Consider the following 23,610-nt stretch of genomic DNA (forward strand, 5'->3'; position numbering starts at 1 on the left):
CAGGAATCATGGCGTTCAGGATTCCCTTTTGTCAGACAAAATCAGACACTTCTGCTTTTTTGGGGGGGTTTTTTGCACTTAAAGACTCGGAGATCTGCCGCAGCGTCACGGCGACACATGCGCCGACACAACCGGAAACGCGCCTGTTTCGCAAAGGGTCAGGGCCAACTGCAGGGCTCGTTTTCCCGAGGAGTCATCCTGAGTCACAGGGAGCACGGCACAACCCTCCCCGCCGCTCGTCGTCGTCTAATATTCGAGGTCTCCCCTAAAATATCAGTCGTTTTAGACACGAAGCGTGCCGAGCTGCTCTCCGCACACGCACACAGTCATCTGGCGTGCATTCAACAATGAGCTCATCAACCGACTAAAATTAGGGAAACACACGAAGGTCAAAATCTTTATCATGTACGGTTCCCGCTGAGCGGCTGATGATTTCTGACAATTTAATTAGAAAACCAGTTTAAATCTTTACAATTATCTAAAGACACCCGGGCACATCTCTGTGGCCAATTATTTTCATATCAACGTTACGGAACAAATTTCGCTATATTCATTCAATCTTCGAGATGAAACTATTCTCCCAGAAAATTACCATTTGCTCATTCCGGAAATAGATCCGCCACATCATCCAAATCCATAAATCACATCCCCACTGTACTTTTCCAATGGCCCCCGCCGGTCCGGCTGAAAGTTCTCGCTTTAAATTAAAGGAGCAAACGCACACTTTAGAGAGCAAAAGTGGGCGTACGGCGATAAAACGCACGCTCTGCTGTATCTACCGTTTACATTTCGGTGACCTCTTGCAATTCTAATCACCTGGTAATTACAAAGAGAGCAAAGCACTTTCCCTTCTGCTCCTGCTTTTAAAGTCGTTTACAGGAACTGGCAAGCAGAAAATGCGGAGCAAGAGTACACAGTGTCAAGCGGAGGGAATCCAGACTAGTTGGCAGGCATAAAGACACAGTTTTCCCTCGGTGTGCTGCTCTCTGAGGATTAAGCCTGGCAGCGCGCTCACGTCTGCTAAACAAGATACTGGATAAACATAATACCTTGATATTTCATGTTGCGCACAGCAGCGTAAGGAGACGCTGCAGAGGTGGAAGGACCTCCCAACATCTGCACACACCTCCTCTCCACCACTGGAGCCCCCCCCCCCAACTCCCCCCCACCCCACCCCCAGTCAATCACATAATACTTCTTGAGATGCCCAACATGTTGATGGCTTGTGCTGCAAAAACACCTGCCTCCAATATGCAAGTGGGTATATGTTTTGTTTTTTTGTTTTTTTTATGTAGTGGCTAAAAGCATAAAATTTACCTCTTACTGTACTGGCTCCACATCACACATTCTGAAGGCAAGAACTGGGAAAAACAGGAAGTGAATTACTCCATTTATTCAAAATAGCTGCCCATAAAGCATGTAATTGACTTAAACACATCCCGCAGACATTTCACTTGACAATTATCATAATTGCAAACGGCTGATTTAATTGCAAGTGATTAACATAGAAACATTGAAAGAACAGCACAAGGGTGGATAATTTGATACACATCATATTCCAGCGATGTTTAGAGATGAAAAGGAGGTTTTATGGTGGAAATTAAAAGAGGGAGGGTTTCTAAACTGCCTGATTGTATGGCTGGCGCATTCACTGCATTGTGTACATCTTCGCTGGGAGTGGCAGAGCTTTTCATGCTGCTGTTTTCTTGACGTTAAATGTGACATCATTTTTTTTGCAGTTTCGTGCTGGTGTTGCAGTACGAACCATGAAGCTGCATGTAAGAACACGAGGCTCTTAGTGTTCTTCAAAAGTCTTTGAGAGGTTGCGAGGAAATCTAATGCGTCCTCAGTTTAATATACCGTCACTGATTATAACCCCCCCCCCCCCACACCCACCCGGGGAGTATTATTCTGGCTTTTCACTGTAAATTGAAATTCCACAATAAATGGCAGTATTGATTTTCCATATATAATGATTCATTATGGATTCAATAGCAGGGCATTTAAGCCAAAGTATCTTGAAGCTCTGTATTGAGTGGAGCCCCAGGGATAAGCTGATGGCTAATATTTGAACAAAAGAAACAGGTGCCCTTTATGCTGTATGATCATTTTGAATGGTGCTTTTTGATTAATTGAAAAGATACTAACATGCTGAAGATTTTGCTTAACAGAGGTGGAGAGTGAATTTTCCTCTCGTACTCTGCTGGTTTTATGTTCTTGTACTTTCAATGAGGATTTTATGCTACAGTCACAAATGGAGAACACTAATCTTAACTCAATGGCATTTGTTTGATGGCTTCATTGCCTTTTCAATATTTTACATATGAAACACACGGAAAGTCTATAAAATGTGATGCATCAACAAATTAAAAAAACAACAACAGAATATCCCTTTTTTTTTTTCAATTACCTCTACATCTAATACTACTATGGCAGTAAAATGCGACTTACACGTAAATGCATTCACACAATAATAAAATTAAAAGCCAGGGGCCATTATCCGGAATTATTCGAGATGTTTCTTTTCCTGTTTTAAGTAGATTTTCACTCGTATACTTTTTAAAATGTTGACATTTTGAATGTAAGCAAAGGCTTTGGATATTCCTTCACTGGTGGTGCTTTTTGCTCTTTTTAGCAGGTAAAGTTTTGCGGTACGTGCACTAAATTTCAGGTTTTATTAATGCAATTTGAAAATCAAGACACGAACTTGCAGCATTGATAGCCAGCTTCGTCAGTGTTGCTATTCCTGACATCATTTTTTTTGGTTACGTTTCCTCCCGTAGGCAGAACTTGTAAATTTCTTGAGACCACTGAAGAAACACAGCTGCCAAATTTCCTGTTTTTACAGATACATATAAATCAACTTACCAGACAGCTAAGAGGCTATGTAACATATCTCAGGCTTTTCTAGGACGTCTTCTGATCATTTAATAAAAATCCATGCACTATTTATCACTTATATCTGCCAGGTCATGAGTCTTTTTTTTTTTGGTAGCAGTGTCTCCAGTGGTGAAATAATAACCCCCCCCCCCCCCCCCCCCAAAAAAAAAAAAAGCTGTATTTTAAATTTAAAAAAGAAAAAGAGGAGAGGAGCACATTTGTCATGATACTAAGTGATGGGGCATTTCCTTTGTGCCAACCAGAAGCTGCCGCTCATCTCTCTCTCTCAGTGTTGGAGTGCACTGAGGTCGACTTCCCCTCCTCCCATATTGATACGAGTTCCTCCCTCCGATGCACAGGGAGTGAAATAATGTGCAGGGTGGGGTGGCGGGTCGATATAAAAGGGTAGAAACAGGGTGGGAGGAGTGTTAGACAGCAGAGATGGACTGCCTCGCAGGATACTTAAACATACAGAAGATATTAAATAAATCTATAGCATGAAAGGCTGTGAAATGCCAAAACTGCATTTAGTTGATGGGAGGAAAGAGGGAAGGAATGGAGGGCGAATAGAGGTTGATATGCTTCTACTGGCAGCTCACCAGAGAATAAATTCGGAACAAATACATAGCATTCATATGTTCTGTAGAGAACGAGCATCACTCACTAGGCACTAAGCTCTTTCAATTGGAAATATCCTAAATCCATCCCAATGATATAGCAAGGATTTTCTGAAGCGCAGGGGAGAAACTCATCATGGTGGACCTTATTTGTGCCGCGGCTGGTTTGGCACTGACAAATGCTCCACATGGAAACCAGGGTGGCATATTTCAAAAGACATCCAGCACAATGAAACGGTTCGTCATCGTGGTGAATAACGCCGGGTACTGGCTGCTCGGCAGGTTCTCCCATTTAAGCTACCGGGGGCCGTTTCTTTTGATTTACTGGCTTCTGAAAACATCAGATAATCACTAAATCAGGGAATATATGTGTATCTGTATCTATATGTATCTGACTGTCAATTAGTATGTCGTAAAAGATGAGCAACAGTAAAGGACCATGGGTAAAAACACAAGCCCTAATGGGTAAATAGAATCTTCAGTCTTTTTTATATGGACGGTTACACAACATATGGCAATATTAAAAAGAAATTAAGCCTAATTAATCAATTATTTGTACCTGTAATGTTATTGTTATATTCTTTTGGCAAATAACTGGTTTGAGAGCGTTCATTAAGCAATGATGATGCTTTAAGCACTGCAGCTGCAATTAGCATTTGTGTCATCCTAATTTAAATAATTCAGCACTGTGGTTTTTGATAATGTTTGCCGGGATGCTGTTTCTCAAGTGAAAATCAATGCAAAAGCCCTGAAACTATAACTGCATCACAGGGAGAGCTTTTCATCATTTGTAAAATATATTCATTATTAATTAATCTCAAGAGTTTACCAATAAAGTCGGCATGCGTTTCCACTAATCCGAACTGCTCCTGCAGGGTTTAACCAAACCCCGAGGAGAATCCCTGCACCGCCCATCAACACCATGTTCCTGCTGAAATGGTTTGAGAACAAAAGATTTTGAGACACTCAAAACCTGAGCAGCGTGGATTTTTTTTGGTTTCGAAACTGTATTCGCTGTCAAACTAGATGAGGAGATAAATGACTCAAAAAAAATGAGCAGATAATGTCAATTAGACGCGGCTGTCTCAAGCTCCTTCCCAGAGGCACACTTGTTCTGAGAAGTTGATCTCTTGTTGCTCACACGCTTGGCCTTGACCAGCGTCTTACACGTGCAAAGGAATTGGAGAAGATTCAGCTCAAAATTAAAACAGAAATGAACCATAGAGATTCAACCTTTTACTGTGCGTTATGGTGCCAAATGGTGCGTCTATGGACCCTTCCCCCCCCGCCCCCCCCCCCCCCAACCCCCCACCACCACCACCACCACGTTCACTCTTACCAGGGCTTCTAGGCTACCGGGTTATTAGCCACATTAGGAACAAAGATGGGAAATAAATAGCATCACAATAATGTAAATAAACAGAAAATTCTTACCGCTATGCGAGTCTGTGAAGATGCTTTAAGATGTAAGATGATCCTTTTGTTGGGAAGGGATGTCGCTTTTGGACTTGCTGAGGTCCAAACTTGAATCCCGCCGATGAATATCTGCTCCACTACTCGGGAGGAACCAGCAGGATGGTCCACTGATGTGTTGTGATGAGTTCTCTTTTTATCTCATCTCATAGCATCACTACGAGTTGTGTGAGCAGTCTTTGTCCATGTCAGCCACACTGTTCTGTCTTCGGTCGAGCTACGTCGATTCAACTATGTGGTCTGCTGCGTAAAACCGGTGCCAAAATTCCTGCGGGCCCATTCCGTTACAGCGACGCAAGACAATAGTCTGGTCATTTTGGCACGGACCGAACCTACTCCAGCGCCAGGAACAGTTGCATCAGGTGATTACAACCAAATCTTGAGAGCGAGTTTGTCCACATCGGTGACCGGCTCGAAAATCCGGTGCTAAATATTTCAGTCGCTTACACGTGCCAGTTGGCTCCTGCGTTGCCTTTCGGGGTTCCTCATCTCGGTCTTGTTCGCGGGAGGAGCGGACAGCTGAGTTGCCGATCTGTTGATCACTGGAGGTCCACCTCCATGCAGCGGTGTCCTCGTCTCGCGTTTATCGGGACCGGGCTCCTCGCCGTGTGCCACATCCAGTCTGACACTGGCTTGAACGGGGGGCGAGAGGAGGGGGGGATATCTCGGTGAGTGACAGCTGGATTGTGTGAGTGAAAGCTTGGCGACCCGTCTTTGCAGGAGAGCAGTAAAGCGGGATGTTGCGCGTACGCGTCTATGGTAGTGCGCGCCCCCGACAGGTCACATATTTCGGGTCTATTAACATCTGCCTAAAAGAAAAGGGCAGTTCAGCCGAATTTTTTTTTAACAAAGCTTCGGTGTGCATTTCTTCCGTATTTCGCGCAGCCTATCAGAAATCACTATCCCTACCGAAAGCCTGTTATGTACGTGCTGCACTACGATGGCATATCCTCGGGTACTTAACAGGATTGTTGCTATGGTAACATTTGAGTATAATGGTCACATGCATTTATACAATGAAATAACGTGTGTAGTATTTCATAAAAATCAGAATCACATTGATTTGCGTTTTTAGCATGTGGTGAATTTACAGCTTCACGTGTTTATCCTCAATTATACATTGATGACCAAGTTCACGTTACAATTTGAGATATTTACAAGAGGATTTTTTTTTTTTTTTTTTTTTTTTTTTTTTTTAATATACAAAGAAAGTAGGGGCAAGCAAGGAAATTGTATTTCTATCGAGGCTTTTGAATGGAAAGGCAATTTGTACCAGCAATAAATTGGAAAGCAAATATAAATTGAACTAGAATGATTCCCTTGCTGTGGTTATATGCCTCTGCCGACCAGTTCAATTACATTCACATCCACGGTTTGTTGATAAAGGGGAATATAAATGAAGATGGTTTGTTGAGCTTTGCTCTTCTTGTTCTGCTGCACGTCTGCTCTACCGGTGCGTAAATTTATCGAGAGAAACAAAAACCCGAGTTGAAATTCCCTGGAGGTGTTCACGCCTTCGGCCAATAAAGCTGATTTTCATAGAAGACGAAGAGGAAAATGAAAATGCTTCCAATAAGCTGCTCGTAGCTGCTATACAACTCGTCTTCAACTAGAAAGCACAGAAGATCTAAACGGTCACCACAGCGTCCACATCAGTGTCACCAAATCAGCATCTGACTAAATGCACAAACACAATGTCCCCTTCTGTTCCTCAAGCTATCGTGCCAGAGCAGCGTTTCATGACGTCACAGCGAAGCTGACGTTTAACCTTCGCTCTGTTCGATATTTGGGCCGAATTTAGTCCTAATGAGGTGATCAAATCTGGAGGTTTTGTTTTGTGAGGTCGGGAGGGAAATTTGAGCGCAGAATTCTTATCAGTTCATCCTTCAGTCCAAGTGAATGTCCGCGGCCCAAATGTGAAGAAATTCCCTGGAGTATTTCCTGAGGTATCACGTTCACAGAGGGACGGACGCGAGGTCGCAGTGACCTCGAGCTTTGACCACCAAAATGTAGTCCGTTCACACTCGAGTCGTACGAGACGGTTGTGCCAAATTTTTAAGAAAAGATCAAAAGAATGGGACGGACAACTCGTAGACGTAATGTCTCCGGTCACGGCTGCCGAGGAGGAATTAAAAACCATGATAAGTTCATGTAAACTGAAGTCCAAATTTGTACAGAATTTACAGAAATGTAAAGTTAGAGGAGCTTCTTCGATGAACAGAACCGGCTCTGGTCTGTTCTGGTCTACTTGGATTCTCGGTGGCCTCAACGGAGGCAGCGTTAAAGCCCGAATTGTTCCAGTGGAACCCATGAAGCTCGGATAAAGTGAAAATTTGATGAGTCTCATCCGTCGGACGGAAAATGAAGCTCAAGATGACCCGCAACAACAACAACAACAACAACAAAATAACAGATTTGAACCACCACGGCCGCAAACCTTATTCCGAGGAAACGACAAACGGGGAACCTTCGCCGGATATTGTCTTTGGTTCCACATCGTCGAAAGGGCTTCCAGCTGAGAAATTAAGAGGAATGATTTGCTTCTTTCCAAAGTGCTTTAACCGTTTCGTTACCGGCTCTGTTGTGCCGCTGCGTTCGGGGGGCCCACGTCTGGTCTCCATCTGCATGCGTATTCGCCCCGGAGCGAGGGAACACATATGGCTCATTTGGCAAATCGAAACAGCGAGTCGCTTTGAGTTTGCGGCTCGATTGTTCTAAAAGGGGCTCGCTGACGAAATCGCCCACGACCCCCTCCCTCGGATTCGGCAGGCCGCCTCAATTGGCGCGCGAGCCGACCTGCGGGACGGCGTAAACCTCTGGATCCAATGATCTCTGTGATTAGGGAATGATTCAGGATGCAGGAGTCAGTCATGCGGCTTGTGTTTTTCCTTTTGTGTGTGTGTGTGTGTGTGTGTGTGTGTGTGGTGTGTGTGGTGTGTGTGTGTGTGTGTGTGTGTGTGCGTGTGCATGCTCACAGCTTCGACCTTACCGGACCTCGAATTGTCACGGGAGGTACATCAGAACACATTCATCGATCTTTGGCGAATTGAGAAAGTGAGGATACATTGGGGGAGGGTTTCTTTTCCAGAAATGGTTATTTGTTTATTCCACCGCCGGGCTGAAGGTGACGCCGAACGCCAACGAACAACAAGGCTGCGAACCCACCGTGGTCGATTTCGGACAGGTTTTCAGTTCCGTGTCCAGCTCGGACCCGATTATTTTTTTTTATTTTTTTTTTTTTTCTGGGTGGTCGTTTCAGGCCTCTTTGTGACCCTTTCGTGTCCCGTCTCCGTCGTTGACGTGGTCACGACATTGTTCGGAGGCTGACTCGACCTTCCGTCGCCTTCATCCAGACCGTAGATCTATTAATAATCAAGTGGCCGTGTCTTTGCTCTAAGTAGACTGTCTGGACTGTCCCTGCCCATGGCGGCCCCATCTTAAGGCTGGACGCTCTACAGGGGAAGATTCGCTGATGATGTTAGCAGGAAGAGACAAGTGTGATTGAGTCATGAGACGCGCCGCCGAGCCAGAGAGGTGCTCGGTCGCCGATAAACGGGACGAGATCAAACAGAGGTAAAGAGCAGAGGGCGCGATACGTTGCGGGGAAGGTGGGAGGGGGGGGGGGGGGGGGACCGATGAGGTGGTCAAGAGCAGATGGAGCTGCAAAGTAAAAAAAAAAAAAAAAAAAAAAAGGCCCGACTTGCAGGAGGGTTAGGTGCCCTCAGCCGGCCCTCGCTACGGTCTATATTTAGCACAGGGACCACAGATTGGAACGAGCGCTCCGGGGCCTCGAGTTCAGACCGGCAAGAGCTGCCGCCATCCGTCCCCGCGCTCGGGGCCAGGCACGATCTCGGCTCGCGCCGGCGCCGCGTCCGAGCGCACGCTTCGCTCGACACATGTGCAGAGTCGATCGCATGCTGTCGCAGCGGATTCCTTCAGAGCCGAGGTGACGGGCGACGGAGCCCGAGAGCGCCTCCGCGTTGATACCTTGATGAGGGGGGGGGGGGGAAAGGGCCATCGCAGTAAGTAGCCCTCTTCTGATTGGTGCGTTCACGTTGGCAAAATTCTTCCCATTTCTTCAGTTCTCCTTCCCTTAAGCGTTTTGAAAAGGGCAGAGCGTGTCTCCCCCCCCTCCCTCCCCCTCATCACCATCTCCCTACGTCTGCTGAGAAAAAAAGAAATAAAATAAATCACTTGTCTTGCCGGACAGGATTGACATTAAGTCCAAATGTCAAAAAGCAGCTCCAGCCATTTTTTTGGACTCTAACCTCCCCCCCCCCCCCACCTCCAGGTCTGTTCGGGGGTCTGTCAGCGGGGTGAGTGATGAAGGACTGAGCTGTTCAGACACCGCAGTCTTCTGAACGTTCGACAAGACAAGAGATTATATCCACTCGATATGCAGCAATTCAGGGTCACGCGGTTGCGTCCCGCGAGCCTGAAAGGCTGAACGCTTCCACCGGTCACCACGGACGAGGCGTTGAAAATCACGTCGGTCGGGTTTCACAGCAGATATTTTTGCCCCCGTACGGAACATTGATTGGGGTCGGAGTATTACTTGACGACCCTGCTGTGTAACTTCCAAGGAACTCGAGAAGGAGAGATTTCCTGAAATGTGGAGTTGCAGGCGGGTACTCCGGCGGTACTCTCAGACTGCGGTGCACGTGCGTCGCTGCACACGTTGGCCAGTACGAAAACTTTTCTTCACAAAACGATGCTGGATGTATTTTTTTTGGGGGAATAATTTCTTATTTTTACCGAATTCTACGAGGAGTTTACCGTTTCAGTGCTGCGATGTCATCGCGGGCCGTAAACTGCAGAATGTCTCGTCCCCGTTGCAGATCTCTGCCACAAATATAAGCCGATACGTCGTTATCGGAATCAGTTTTGGTCCCCGATATGGTTATTGGCCCCCAGAATCCAGTATGGTTCGGCCTCTGCTGTAAAGCTGCACTTACAATTTTGACCAAGTGCCGACCCGACTGTGAGCCTACAAAACCTGAACAATAAAAAAAAACAAAAAACCTTCACCGACACGAGCCATCGTTAAGTGTTTATTATTTTACAGTGTTTCTTTTTGGAGATTTTGGTCAAACTTGCATTCGTGCTGCTTCCATTTGGAGAAACGTTTTAAACCAAATACCTTCTCCTCGTTTGCCATCTGGTTTTTGAACATTTTACAACGCGTCGTCAAGACGATATCTTGTGCGCCCCAGTTTGTTATTACACTGTAATTACAGTGATCATCGCCCTACAACCAGTTTGTGACCCTTTCGTGATTATTTTCCACCCGAGAAAAATCTAAAAAACTAAAAAAAAAAAAAAAGGTGTCTTACCGGAGCTACTCCAGAGTCTGTACACGCGCCATCACACCTGGAGGGGTTTTATTTTCCCCCAGAGGAAGACGTAATCAGTTGAGCAGAGGTCGCTTTCAGGATTCTCCAAAGTTTTCCGCCCCGACTCAAAAGAATGAAGAAAGAGCAAACATGGAACTGAATGACGTGCCGCATCATCCCCCCCCTCCTCCTCCTCCACCTCCCCCCTTTAATTCGACCACGTGACTTTAACCTTTGCTTCCTCGCCGGCTGCCTGCAGCCCGTCCATCAGTCAGCGCCCACGCGGCGCCCCGAACAGACACATCAATCACTCAAACCATCAGCAAAAAAAAAAAAAAAAAAAAAAGGTCCAACCGAGACGCTCGTCTCGACCCGAAGACGAGAAAAACGGCGTCCGCCGCACTCGCGCTTCCCGCCGAACGGCAACACGCCCGTTTAAATGTACGACTCGGGAGTCGCTGTAAAATGACTGTAAGCGTTGAGAAGCACAACAACAACATCCCGGCTTTGAATTACACGCATCGTTTATTCAGACATACATCAGATCGAACATCTAAAGTCTTTTTTTTTTTTTTTTAAACTTCCAAGATAATTTTTCTACAAAAACAATGATAATTTTTACATATAAAAAAAAATATAAGAGAAAAACGAGAAGCAACAAACTTCTGTGATGTTTGTTGCTTCCATAACGTCTGTGTATTACCAAGGTTTTCGATCTCCTTTATTTTTCAAGCTGATTTCCGTTGGAAAATCAGAGGACAAGTTAATAAACCAGCAGTAGAGATCCAGAATAGACACTGTGTAAAACCTGGAATTTATTTACGATTATTCTCCAAATATCCTTTAAAAAAAACCAAACAAACAGGATTTGATGTTGATTGACTTGTTTTGGGTTTTTGGCTGCGGCGAATGTTGCGATCTCACATGGGATAGTTAAGCACCACGTCTTGTTTTGCCAGCTCCAACAACATGGGATCGTCGAAGAACTTGCTGATGCTCACGTCTTCGCTCAGACCCTGCAGAGCGTCAAACACAAAACATTAGTTATGCAGAAATAAAGCTAATTTTCACCAAAAAAAACAAAATAAACAGAAATAAACAAGGGCACAAAAAAAGGCTGACCTTGCGCCTTCGGGTCTTGATCATGAACTCTCGGGCCAGATGAGGAGCGGGCTGAGGCTCAAGAGGCCGGATCACTATGCTCTTGTCCAGGGGGTCACCGGGGACGATCTGAAAGGAAAACCATAGAACTATGACACTATGACACTATGACACGGACGAGTTCTTCCTGTTTGCATACGGCCACGCGGAGTACGAGAAACAATCTGACAACATGAAACACGTCAAACTCTGAATGTTAACGCGCTGACTGGACATTTCTGATGGGGGGCGGGGGGGGGGGGGGGGGGGGGGCCTTCAACCTTTCATTAAATAGCTGATTGAGTTGCAAGTCTGTCCCCGTTGTTACCGAGTCAGGAGCCCGTCCATCAACGTGATGAAAAAAAAGAAAGAAAGAAGAAGAAAAAAAAAAAGAAAAAAGAAGCCGCATCGTGCGAGTGTTGTCACTCCTTCGGTTTGCGACCAACACGGCATCGACGCCACGTTAGCAGGCCGAGTGAGAACGGGCGTTCACGGGCTTTTCAAAATGATTCGCTGAAACCATTATCTTAAGGAGCTCACGGCATGACCTTCACGGAGTGATCTCATTGTCGTGGATATACGATACATTTTGTAAATGCCAAGAACAGCAAGAGAAGACGCGTCGGGAGTGAAAGAAATAAGGTGGAGGGGAGGCTGGATAAGACGATCTCAGCCTCGGGGAAGGATTAAAACTGGAGGAAAGAGAGAGAGGCGGGGGGGCGGGTGGGGGGAGAAATCAATGGAGTGGCTGAAGCCCAATCAACAGATGGACAACAGTAACTCAACACTGTGCTGTTACCACGCCAACACAGGCCGTGCATGACCAAACTAATGAGCCAGGCACAATCTAGTTTCTTCAGTTTAATGGGGCGAACAACAGAGTTCGGGGACTCTTGTGTTATTCATATTTTCTAGGGCAGCCGAATCAATATGTGGCAGCAGGACTAATTTCTGTCAGACCAGAGGAGACGAGAAGATCCAGAGTGTCGCCTGGCTCCGGTCGGGCCGCCGTTTAAAAGAGTAATCTGAGGATAGATGGCGGCGGTGATTGGCACCGCATCCCGGGAGAGCACTCCGGGAAAAAGGAGTGCGAGGCCGGCCCCGTGTGGAAATAAATCATGACACGGGGGGTAGGGGGGGTAGGGGGGGATGACGGGGCGTCAAAACGACAAATGACATATTTCTGCTGATGTTAACAAAAGCAATTCAGCAGTTATCGCCGGGGGAAATCTGACAACGTGAATGCTTTATATTGAGACAAGTAATTCCCCATTTCAGGGGAAAATCCATGACACAAACACATTAAGGGAACGCATTTTAATATACTGTTGGACCGGAATAATGTTACCGTGACGATGCTGTTGATACAGGTTGTTCTGCAGAGAGAGTATCATCAGTGGGCGTTCATGTATTTTTCACATCCCCACAGGATCGCTTAAGCAATTACGCATCTTTATTTTTCCACCGTTTGGACAAGCAAGTAAATAAATAATTCATGTCTAGCTTCATGCCAGAAATATTTTCACCTCAAGGGGATAAAACATAAGTTAGGAGGATAAAACGTATTAAATATTTGCACTGAGGAGACCCCCCTTCCTGATTTTGCAGTAAAGTATTAATCCACCCTAAGTGGAGTTAATTTTTACCGACACAGCTCTGCAGAGTGCCGACACAAACACACGTCAGACACGGCGGACAGACGACCGCGTTCCACTTAAAATGTAATGACTCGACACTCCGCTTCACTCCGCATCAAAAGCGGCTGAGCCGGAGTGGCAGCCATGTGCACGAGGTCGGTCACTCGGCTGCTCAACTTTACATCATTTTTTTTGCGCGTGTGAGGAAGTAAAGATGCCACAGCATTTGTGTTCGGGTGACAGAACAAACAAAAAAAATCCTCATTTATACACTAAAATCTTTCAAACAATGGCGAATGCTCACAAAGCAATTTAGAAAAATACCAATTTGAATTGTTATAATGTTTTGTTTTGTTTTTGCTCGACAGTGTTGCCATAGTAACAGCTGGATCTCTCCCCCCAGGGCGCGGATCTATAACGATGTATCCGGGAAGCTGTTTTGTTTCTGCACGGCTTCATATCCTCAGTGGACGTGCTTTAGATTTTGTTGACTTGCAGCTTCGGTCATTTGTCTTTGATTGTTGTGTTTCTAGTGTATGTAAACATGATTAAATGTGTTTTTGTTATTGTCAGTTTTGTGTTTGTTGTCGTCATTCCCCACGTTGTTATGCCAACAGACAAAGTGAGTACAGTTGTTTGTTTGTCTTAGTTGTTTAAAAACATTCATCCGCATAATTATTTCAGACATTTCTCAGCAGGCAGTTTCAGTTTCAATAAATTTAACAACAGCTGACCAGGTTCACATTTTTTAAATATATTACTCTTATTGTATGTATGTATGTATAAAATGTTTACTTGGTTCACTTGTTGTCCAGACAATCAAATATTAAAAAAAAAAAAGTCTTTCTTTTCATTTTCAGTAGTTAAAAGTTAATCATATAAATGTTCTGTCACGCCGTCCGATAAATCTCTGGACGTCTTCACGGCTACTTCGAATGTCTTCATTGCATTTGCACCAGATCAGATTTTTCTGGATTTCTTACCTGCCAGTGGTGGAACACGGACAGAGCGAAGGCCTGACCCTGTGTGTGCGTGCGAAGGTCCGTCTCAAAGCCAAAGGAGTCGATGGCAGGGATGAAAGCCTTAATTGTGTAGAGAGGAGAGCCTGGAATAGGTGCGTCCTGGGTGACGTGACCTCTGACAGATGACAAACACAGGACCAATTTAAAAAAAACCAAAACCCACTCACATATTTCAAAAGGCATCGAGGTGCCTCTGAAGGCTTTAAAACGTTCCCGTAGAATGATTTGATCCTCTGACAAACCTCCTTCGAGCCAGCACCGTGTAGACCGCTGACACACAATCAGCAGGAGCCTGAACCTCCACGAAGTAATATGGCTCCATCAACCTCGGAGTGGCCTGGGACACGAGAGAGACCGTACATTGAAGCAAGGACAAAAGCCTGGAGAAACAATACCGCCGTCACGTGTGCAGCTGACCCGCAGATTCATCATTAAAGCACCGCGAGAGCCAAAGACGACGAGGGAAGAAGCCAGAAATCGTGAAAGAGGAACGTTTTTTGGTGCTGCAATTAAAGTGAACGAACGTCAGCAAATTTCAGAAACTGTAATCACGGTAATGGAACATTAAAGAAAGTGGGGATCGAAAGGGAAGTCTGGAGGCGCTAATGGCCGACGGGGAAGAGAAGAGTGACCTCACCATGAGGAAAGCGGAGTACACCACTCTCCTGGCCGTGGGGATGACCTGGCCTCCTCCTCGGTGGAGAGGCTCCTGAGCGATGACTGCGTCCAGGATCTTAAACTTCACATTCCTGATGGCTGAGGGGCAAAAACCAAAAAAATAAAGACTCAGTTACAACACTGACGAAGGGGGGGGGGGGGGGGGGGGGACACACCAAACATTTCATCGAGGAGGAAACACTGGACGAGGTCCGGGGGAAACGGAGGTAAAACTTTGGAGGAGAGGACTTACGCTCGTCACACAGAGGACCTTCCCTGGTGCCCCACTGGAAGCCCTGAACGATGCTGTCTTTGACCGAGCCCAGCAGCGCCTTGTCCACCTACAGATGTTACACACACACACACCAACGCAGGATTGGTGAGAACAATGGCATCCGGGATGTTGTTCTCTGATAAGACACTTGGATATCACTGCAGGGTTTGCATCTTAACTGACGGGTGTAAATAAGGAAATTAGATTTGCGGCGTAACTGTGGATGTACTGGCCCCATAACGTCTTGTTTTTCCATCATTAACTTTCCACTGTACATGTCCAGTGCCATCACGGCCTAGATTGGCGTTTATATAATGTTGTTCACGAGTTAATGAGTTAACGATTCCTATGAATGTGCAGTTCCAGAGCTAAAATGGTTTGCTGATAAATCAATCGACTGAACAATTTGAATCACCGATTTATTCATCGAAGTCATTCAACAAGAAAACAAACAAATTGAAAACCTCGCTTCAGCTCTGGAAATTGATTTTTTTTTTGTGTGTGTCTTTATATCGACCCAACATTTAAGATAATAAAAATGGTTGAACAGAGTCTAAATTGAGACTATAAATTAGCCGTGATTGGCCGGGCTGCTATAAAACTCACCTCAGAGGGCAGCGTGTCGTCTACGAGAATGTTTGGTCCCGTGGTGTCCGGTCCGAAGGCCCAGATGGACCTGGCAGCCAGCAGATCCCAGTCGTACTTTGTCTGGAAAAACTCTCCCAGCTTCTTCCTGTCACGAGAAGAAACAGAGCAGCGACGGGCTTGAAAAGGAGGTTTGGAACGTGTCGTCAGCGGGGACATGAAGGAGACGGGTTGACTGGGACGGGATGGAGGGGGAGGGAGGGCGGAGGGGGGTTAATGGAAGACCAGGAGTGGAACCAAGGTTTAGCATAATGGTGTGTGAAGTATGCGACTCCGCTGGCACTGCTGGAACCGCCGGGTCCAGATGGCCTTTCAGATGAGCGGCGCGCTGACAGGAAGTCGCACTCGAGCAGAATACACGCTCATGCGTGCTCTTTATGAGACGGACGGGAAAATTCATGCAAGCTTTTAAGTGCGTGATTCAATTACTGTGAGTGAACTGATCAATATACCAAAGAGTGTTTTTTTTTTGGTTTGTTTTTTTACAGTGCACAGGGCTGCCGTTCACTTTGCTTTAAATATTTAAATAAGAAAAATGTATTCGTTCACATTTTTGAACAAAGATATATGCATAACAACGATTGCTTTTATCATTTGCATCTCTTACAACCGAGTTTTTAGAGAACTTCAAAAAACAAATAGGTGGAGCAGGAATCGTGTTAACTGTTGGTCTGGATGGATCAAAGTGGGTCATTCAACTTAACTTTACAACTTTTTGTCACATTATGCAGCATTCATGACATTTTACAAAACTTGAACTTGTAGACGTGACCCAAATAAAACTGTAAATAAACATCCATGAGCTTATCAACCTGCAGCACCAGGACGTCACCAACACGTCCAACTTCAAAATTAAAATTGACACCATGCTCATTAGAAAGTGTTCACCTCTTCGGCTAATCATGATAATTTGTCAAATAAAAAAATGGAGTGACACATCTATGGATTTAAAAGCAATGTTGCAAATTCAATAACTGCACTTTTTAAATGACTTTTTCAGCCCGCGGCACTTCTTATGGGAGAAGGAACTTCTTCACCAACAGCACTTAATTAAAGAAGCAGTCACCTTTCTTAAATGTCTGCTCATGGATCCCTGCTGAGGGATAAATGAGAAAAAACGATTGGTCGGAATGGCACGGCAATATGGAGAAATTATGAAGCCTGGTAGCACGTCGGCAGGAAATGGGTCAAATCTACAGGCATGTCCAACATGAAAGGCACATTATATCTCTTCAACTTAATTAAGACACTTCTATACGTGTGAGTCTGAGGGTGATACCTGTTCCATGTGATCTGCACCACTTCGTTCTCGATGTCCTCAGCCAGCCCCTTCTCCAAGGGCTCGGCGATCATGGTGATCTTATTCCTGTCAATCGCAGCACACATCTGTCAATCACTCATTGCGGGTTGGATTGACAGTCAGCCGGAGGGGAGGACCGACTCCGACTCCAAACAGTGCATAAATTTAACTCCTCAAAACGAAAAACGCCCCCAAAACATCTAGATGGCGGTTCATGTCAGCAATGAAAAAATTTAGGAGTTTTGAGTTATTTAAAAAAAAAAAAAATCTAGCAGTCGGCGCTCCCCAGATTGAATTCATGACATCGCATGTTTGGATATGATCTCCAAATACAGGGTTTAATACACACTTTTTATTTGGTGTCTCAGCAAAGCACTTGAGAGATGATGTCTCCACAACTGTCTCACAGAAAGTCACAACTGGGTCAGCGACCTGAGGGGAGAGATAAACAAAATCACAGAAGGAAAGCAAGGCCTCTCATCACCTTTAAGTGATCAATATTTTTACTCGATAATAGCTAAAAAAAACAAACAAACAAACAAAAAAAACAGTCACGATCAATGCATATTGTGTATAGTGAAGAAAATCCAGATAGCACACTGTTGGATAATTTCATTCCTATCTGCCGTTTCTTCCCTTTTAACAGACTTAAACTTCAACTGCAGCTGGGTAATAATCATATCACACTTTCAACATTTAGCCGATTTAGTAGTCATGAAATAATCTCATAAATGTTTACGTTTCACTTCTTGTCATCGTCTTATTTGAGAAGTGTCGCCATAGTTTTCTAAAGAAAAGAAAGAGAATTTACTTTAATGTCGATCTCGGAGTACATCTTCCGCAGGTCGTGCATGACACAGTCCAGGTAAAGCTCTCCTGTCCCCAGGATGACGTGCTCTCCCGACTCCTCCACCTGAAACACAAACACGTCGAGTCAATTCATATTTCAGCCATTTAGCAGCAACCGACTTGTTGTTCAGATCACAGCCTGTTGTCGAGGAGGTTTTTGTATTTTTTTTTTCCTCTCCAACAGGCTGAAATTGAACTTACAGTTTTTGGAAAAAGTTATTGCTCAGCAAATATTTGGCTCAAGGCTGATTCACAAAAAAACACTGCGCTACATTTGATCAGCCTTAATTAATAACCACGTATATTTTGTATTTATTTGTATTGCTTAATTTGTTTTTAAATCACTTAGGCGTTTAAAGTCGGCTTTGTACCTTCGTGGTGAGAGACGGGTAGCTCTTGTTGACCTTCCTCAGTCCGTCCAGCATTTTAGGCAGCTCTGATGGGTTGACCGGCTCGACTGCAATCTTGATGACTGATGCCGTGTTGAACTTCAGCGGCCTGAAAATCTGAGCCTGGCAGAGAGAGAGAGAGAGAGAGAGAGAGAGAGAGAGTGAATAATGTAAAGCTTTATTTGGCTCATGAGGTATTAATAAAGACCTCAGGAGGTATTTTTGGTTTATTATTCTCCTTACCTCTTCGTTCCCTCTGGGCTCTGTGATTGTGGCGGTCTTTACGATTGGCTGGTCACAGCCCTCGATGAGAACCCAGTTACCAGCAGGCACTCGATTTACTTCAATTTGGTATCTAAAACAGTGGAATTAATTGTAACTTTAACGAACAATTATTGATTTCGGACTTCACAAACATAATAAAAACGAACCTCGAGAACCCACCTGGCAACAGAAATCCAGAGACGGCCCAACGTGCAGATCTGGGAGTCCTCCTCATCTTCGAGAGTGTAGTTCTCTCCTAAAACCTTGACGGGCTGACCCGCCTGAATGGTCCCGCTCAGCACCCGGCCAAACGCGTGGAACTGGACCCCATCCTCTGTGCTGTACATCTTTGTGGTGTGACACATCAAAGGACCCTATTGGGCGAGAAACAAGAGTCGAGCAGGAATGAAGGATACCAAAGGGACAGGAAAGCCTTGTTGAAATATCACTGCAGTAGCTGGAAAACACAGCATTTAACGGTTTGTTTATTTGCAGTAATTCAAGAAGTCCTTCGGTTTAATTTGTAAGATCAGCTGAAAGAACATTATTGGCTCCTACTAAAAATATATTGCAGCTATTAGTCATTGAGTGCTGCATCTTCTCACAACCCAATAAACCAGACACGCTTGTTAAACTTCCAATTACACTCACATCAGGATCACAGTCCGCCATTGCCTCCCCCAAGTCGGAGTCCATACCTCCAGCGTAGGTGTGCTCGATCTTATTCTTTGCGCCCTCCTGTGGCGAGGGGATGTGATGCACACACATGTCCACAAAGCCTGCAAGGAGAACACAGAGGGTCAATCGATGATACGGAACAGATTCACCGGATTTAGTAAAGCGTGACCGTTTATCTTCGGATTAAGATAGCGATCATGAGCAGATATTACAGATGCAGTACCTCGGATAGTCTTTGCAGTATTATTTTTTTTTACTTAATGCAGCGCTAATGCAAACAAGTTTGTGCAGTCTTTTAAAAACAAATAAGTTCACCACTAAAACAGAAACACAATAAAAGACTGCAAGCCATACCCGTGAACTCTCCGAAGAAGCGGTTACAGACGAGCCTCAGCAGGGGTCTGATGTTCAGCTTCAGCTCCTCCTTAGTCAGGTGGATGCCCAGCTCATCCAGAACTCGGGGGAGAGTCGTATCCACATCCCCGACCACCTAGACACAAAGAGGATTTCGGTAAGGATTACACACTGAGCTTTGCAAGTTTACCCTGAGCCTGATGGAGGCGGAGGGTATTGAGCTCGCTGTTTCCTGTTAAAAAAAAAATTAAAAAAAACAACTTTATACAACATGCCCAACCTGTGAGAGGATCTTGTAGAGAGGCTCCAGCACAAATTCCACAAAGCTGCGCTGGGAGTTGCTACTGGGGGCTTTCTTTGTGAACTTGCGACTGAATAAAGGAGAGAAAATCACTGTACAGTGAGGATGTGTTCAAAGGCGAGGATGAGGAGGGTGGCTTCACATCTGTTGAACAAAAAAAAATCAGCTACTCACGTTTTGGGGTTGAAGTAAATGTCTCCCCAGAGCCTCTTGGCAAACTCATTATAGTTGATGTCACCTACAGACAGACACAGGAGTAAATTAATACTGTACAAGCTATACCCGAGATAAAGTCGAGTTAAAGACTTATGAATGCTGCTCTCACCGTAGGTGTCCGAGTAGATCTTTGCAAAGGAGCCCAGCGTGAAGCAGATGCTGTACTGAGAGCTGGCGAAGCACACGTTCCCAAGAAGAGGAGACACCACTAAGTTCTCATCTGTCGAATATGTGCTGCAAGGGAAGAGAGAAAAGACCAATCAGCAACTGTTTTGTATGTCTGAATGTGATTATTTCCTTTATGATCCTCAAACACTTTTCGGCTCTACAAACACTGAATGCGATGCGCTTCCAGTATTACCTGAGCAAACCATTGACCTCATCCACGATGTGACGGAGTTTATAATAAGCGTCCGTGGGCGGCAGTTTGAGCTCCCCGATGAGCCGGTCCACCTTGTTGATGCAGATGGTGATGGCCATACGCTCCTGAACGGCGTGTTTGATCAGACGCTCCGTGTTCAGCATCACCTGGGCAGAGGTCATATTATACGGTTATGTGGACAGTTCTTTGGCATATGTGCAGACGAAGTGCTGGTTTATGAGGGGAAAACAAGCAGAGGGTGACTCACTCCTTCTGCTGCGTCTATGAAGAGGACAACGCCGTCTGAGATCCGGATGCTCGACGTGACCTCGTCGGAGAAGTTCACATGGCCTATGGGGGGGGACACAAAATGTTTGTTTTTACAAGTTTTTCATAATTTTCGAGACCAAAACCTCAAAATACACATTCAGCAAACAAATCATTCAGGTAATATAAAATACCTGGCGTATCCATGATGTTGAAAAGGTAGGATTTTCCCCTGGAGTCGGGCAGGACCATTGTGACAGGGGTGCTTTTGATGCCAACTCCTCTCTGTGAAGAATGCACCAAACAAAAGCAGTGAAAATATGATAAAACAATTTTAAAGATGGCAATAAGATCCTGATTCCTATTCACTTTAAAAAGACAAATTCAACTGTATTCTGCTGTGGCCTTTTCCATATATATGGTTCCTTGATATTCTAACATGTGCGATAACCTAATGGATTTCAGGAGCCATTGTTATGTTAAAATCACACCAAACCACTCACCTCTTGTTCTGTGAAGAGGATGTCTGTGTACCGGAGCTGAAAAAGAGTAAAAAAAAAAAAAGAAAAAAGATATTAGTTTCTGCTTTCATATTCACAATTTCATTGTAATGAAGTGCAAAGAGATCGAATCACTTTAGACGACACTTACATCCACATCATCTCTCTTCCTGATTTCTGGGTGTGTCTGTTCAATCAGGCAATCCACAAAACAGGTCTGAAGGGAATAAACGCATTCGTTAGATTTCCGTGAGCCACAAATGAGTCTAAAGTGCAGCAGTGTTATTTTGCACACGCTCCAAAACATTCCTATCCTCTGAAATTTCTCATCTTAGGGAACACGTGTTCTCTCCGGCAAAACGCAGAAGGAGGAGCCCAGACTGGGAACACACAGTTCAGAGAGGCCGAGCCGGAGGCAGCCATAAGGCCGGCTCTAACCTTGCCGTGGTGAAGGTGACCGCAGAGGGTGACGTTACGGATCAGCTCTGGACCGTCCATCAGATCTGCAAGAAATCTGTCGAGAGAGGAGGGGATGTTTCAACTTGCACAGAAGATGCATGTAAGCAGCAACAATACGTACGGAACAATAATCGCACAGCCCGATGCATTCACGATCAACACGGGCATTTTCAGAGCAGAACATGTTTCCATGTGAACGGGAGACGTCACATAATACTCACTCCATGTCGTAAACGGTGGCAGGAAGTTCCTGTTCCATCAGCGTGAACTGCTTGTTCTTCACAGGCTTGATGATGGGCTCTAAGAGGAGCAGGGAGAAAATACTACCGTTTCCGTTTTTGGTTCAAATACACGGTGCCCTCCAAAAAGTACGTTGACAGCACAATTAAGTGACAATCCGCGGTTAACATACAACTAGAAAAACAGTATGTAACTTTTGAATACGGGTATTTCAAGCGAAAGTACTATTTGAAATTTGCTCGTAACCGTTCGATTATTAATGCAACTCAGATTTTAGGACAGTACAAAGAAGCGTTGCACTTGAAGCGGGAGAATTTCCAAACAGCTTTAGAGTGACATTGTGTGCTTCAGGTCACGAGTCAAGGAAGAGTAACAATGATAAAAAAAAATAATCTGATTTTAGCAACATATTTTGGCTTCAGCTACGTATAATGTCCTTCACTGTAAATCCATGTTCGACTTTTCTCTCACCCGTCAGAGGTTGCGTGTCTTCCTCCTGGACTATAGTTTCCACCTCGGGCCCATAAACCTCCTCCGCCGTGGGATAGTACTTCTTATCCTCGTGCAGGACCACCTCCATGCCCGGGACGTCGTCGTCAGCGTCGGCAGGCTCGTCGTCGTCGTCCTCATCACCCTGCGGAAGGTAAACGACGCGAGTCGTAAAGCACGGGCCGCGTTAACAAACCTAAAAAAAAAAAATATTAAAAAAAAAGGTGCAAAATTGAACCGGTACCTCATCAACGTCCCTGTCCTCTGCATCCAGATCGTCGTCTTCATCGTCAGAGTCCAGCTCCGGACCGATGTAGTTGCCAAACTCATCATACAAATCAGCCTCCATCTCGTAGAGACCTGGACGCAGGGGAGGAGATAGAGGGGGGGGGGGGGGGGGGGCACAATGTTAGTAGGTGTCATTTGATGACAGTGTAGAAACTCGACATTTGAACAGACAACACTTCAACAGAAACATGAATGCAGATTTAAAAAAGTCACATTAACACAATTTTTAAGTGAGAAAACAGTTTTCCCAAAAAAAACCTACCCGAATATTTTAAAGTTTTTTTTTTTTTTTTTTTTTTTCCCTGAGGCAATTTACACTTAATAACTTCACGACTCCCACGGCAATCAGGTTTTGTGTTTTTTTTTTTTTTTTTTGCAATATTAATTAATTAATTGTACTTCAATGACGGTTAACGTTCATTTCCACCACAGCTAATGCTAACTGCGCTTGTAGCACAGGACGCACACAAACAGTTCAGTTTTGCTTTGTATTTTACGTTTTGGATGTTTTTCCGGAGACAGAAAAGTCTGCGCTTGAAATGTAGAAGAAGTTTTAAGGGATCATAAACAGCTTTTTTTCGTGAGTTGAATACGCGTATTACCACAAACTAGCACGCTAACCAAAGCTAACGAGCGAAAAGAAATGAATGGCTCGTAAAGCGACGTTTTGAGTTACGTTGTAATTTAGAGAGCTGACGACTCTCACGCTCCTCCAATACACGTACCTGCGTCTTGTTATAATGCAGCCAGTAAATATCAACTTCAAAAACAAGATAAAAAAAAAAAAAGTAGGGATGAAATCAGGATAAATGATTATTCAAATAGCGCCATGCGCACGAGATGCTACTTCCGGTTTTCTTGTTCTTTTGTTAAGTCTAAAATCCGGTGAGCGTTAAAAAAAAAAAAAAGCTCACTAGCGCCCCCACAGGTCAGGCTGCTGACAGCAGAACTCGACACCTTTCAAAACACAGATAGGT

At 44.8% G+C, this 23,610-nt stretch overlaps 2 protein-coding genes across 4 annotated transcripts in view; both read right to left on the reverse strand.

The window, feature by feature from the left end:
• The window catches only part of gjc1 (gap junction protein gamma 1), a 44,099-nt gene extending 38,273 nt beyond the window's left edge, over positions 1-5,826 (reverse strand). For 2 of the 3 annotated variants that reach the window (XM_069148584.1, XM_069148583.1), the window contains exon 1: positions 4,932-5,826. The gene's annotated coding sequence lies outside the window, so the exon portion shown is untranslated. Of the gene's footprint in view, positions 1-1,317; positions 1,362-4,931 lie in introns of all 3 variants that reach the window. The other variant, XM_069148585.1, reaches the window with a different exon arrangement.
• Positions 5,827-10,809: 4,983 nt separating this feature from the next.
• eftud2 (elongation factor Tu GTP binding domain containing 2) lies at positions 10,810-23,485 on the reverse strand. Its single transcript, XM_069148589.1, has 28 exons — positions 23,359-23,485; positions 22,590-22,705; positions 22,328-22,490; positions 21,838-21,916; positions 21,596-21,671; positions 21,309-21,374; positions 21,161-21,196; positions 20,852-20,942; positions 20,659-20,741; positions 20,391-20,557; positions 20,139-20,263; positions 19,988-20,051; positions 19,793-19,883; positions 19,513-19,648; positions 19,132-19,259; positions 18,661-18,854; positions 18,460-18,571; positions 18,199-18,339; positions 17,790-17,891; positions 17,328-17,410; positions 16,958-17,044; positions 15,640-15,766; positions 15,013-15,100; positions 14,740-14,858; positions 14,345-14,439; positions 14,064-14,217; positions 11,426-11,533; positions 10,810-11,319 (listed from the first exon to the last, which is right to left on the reverse strand). The coding sequence occupies exons 2-28, from the start codon at positions 22,692-22,694 to the stop codon at positions 11,224-11,226; spliced, it is 2,916 nt and encodes a 971-aa protein (XP_069004690.1). The 5' UTR covers positions 22,695-22,705; positions 23,359-23,485; the 3' UTR covers positions 10,810-11,223.
• Between the last annotated feature and the right edge of the window lie 125 nt (positions 23,486-23,610).

The sequence above is a fragment of the Embiotoca jacksoni genome, unplaced genomic scaffold, assembly GCF_022577435.1.
Source record: "Embiotoca jacksoni isolate LCO1_2020_lvr unplaced genomic scaffold, fEmbJac1.0.p SCAF_15, whole genome shotgun sequence".
Classification (NCBI taxonomy): Eukaryota; Metazoa; Chordata; class Actinopteri; family Embiotocidae; genus Embiotoca; species Embiotoca jacksoni.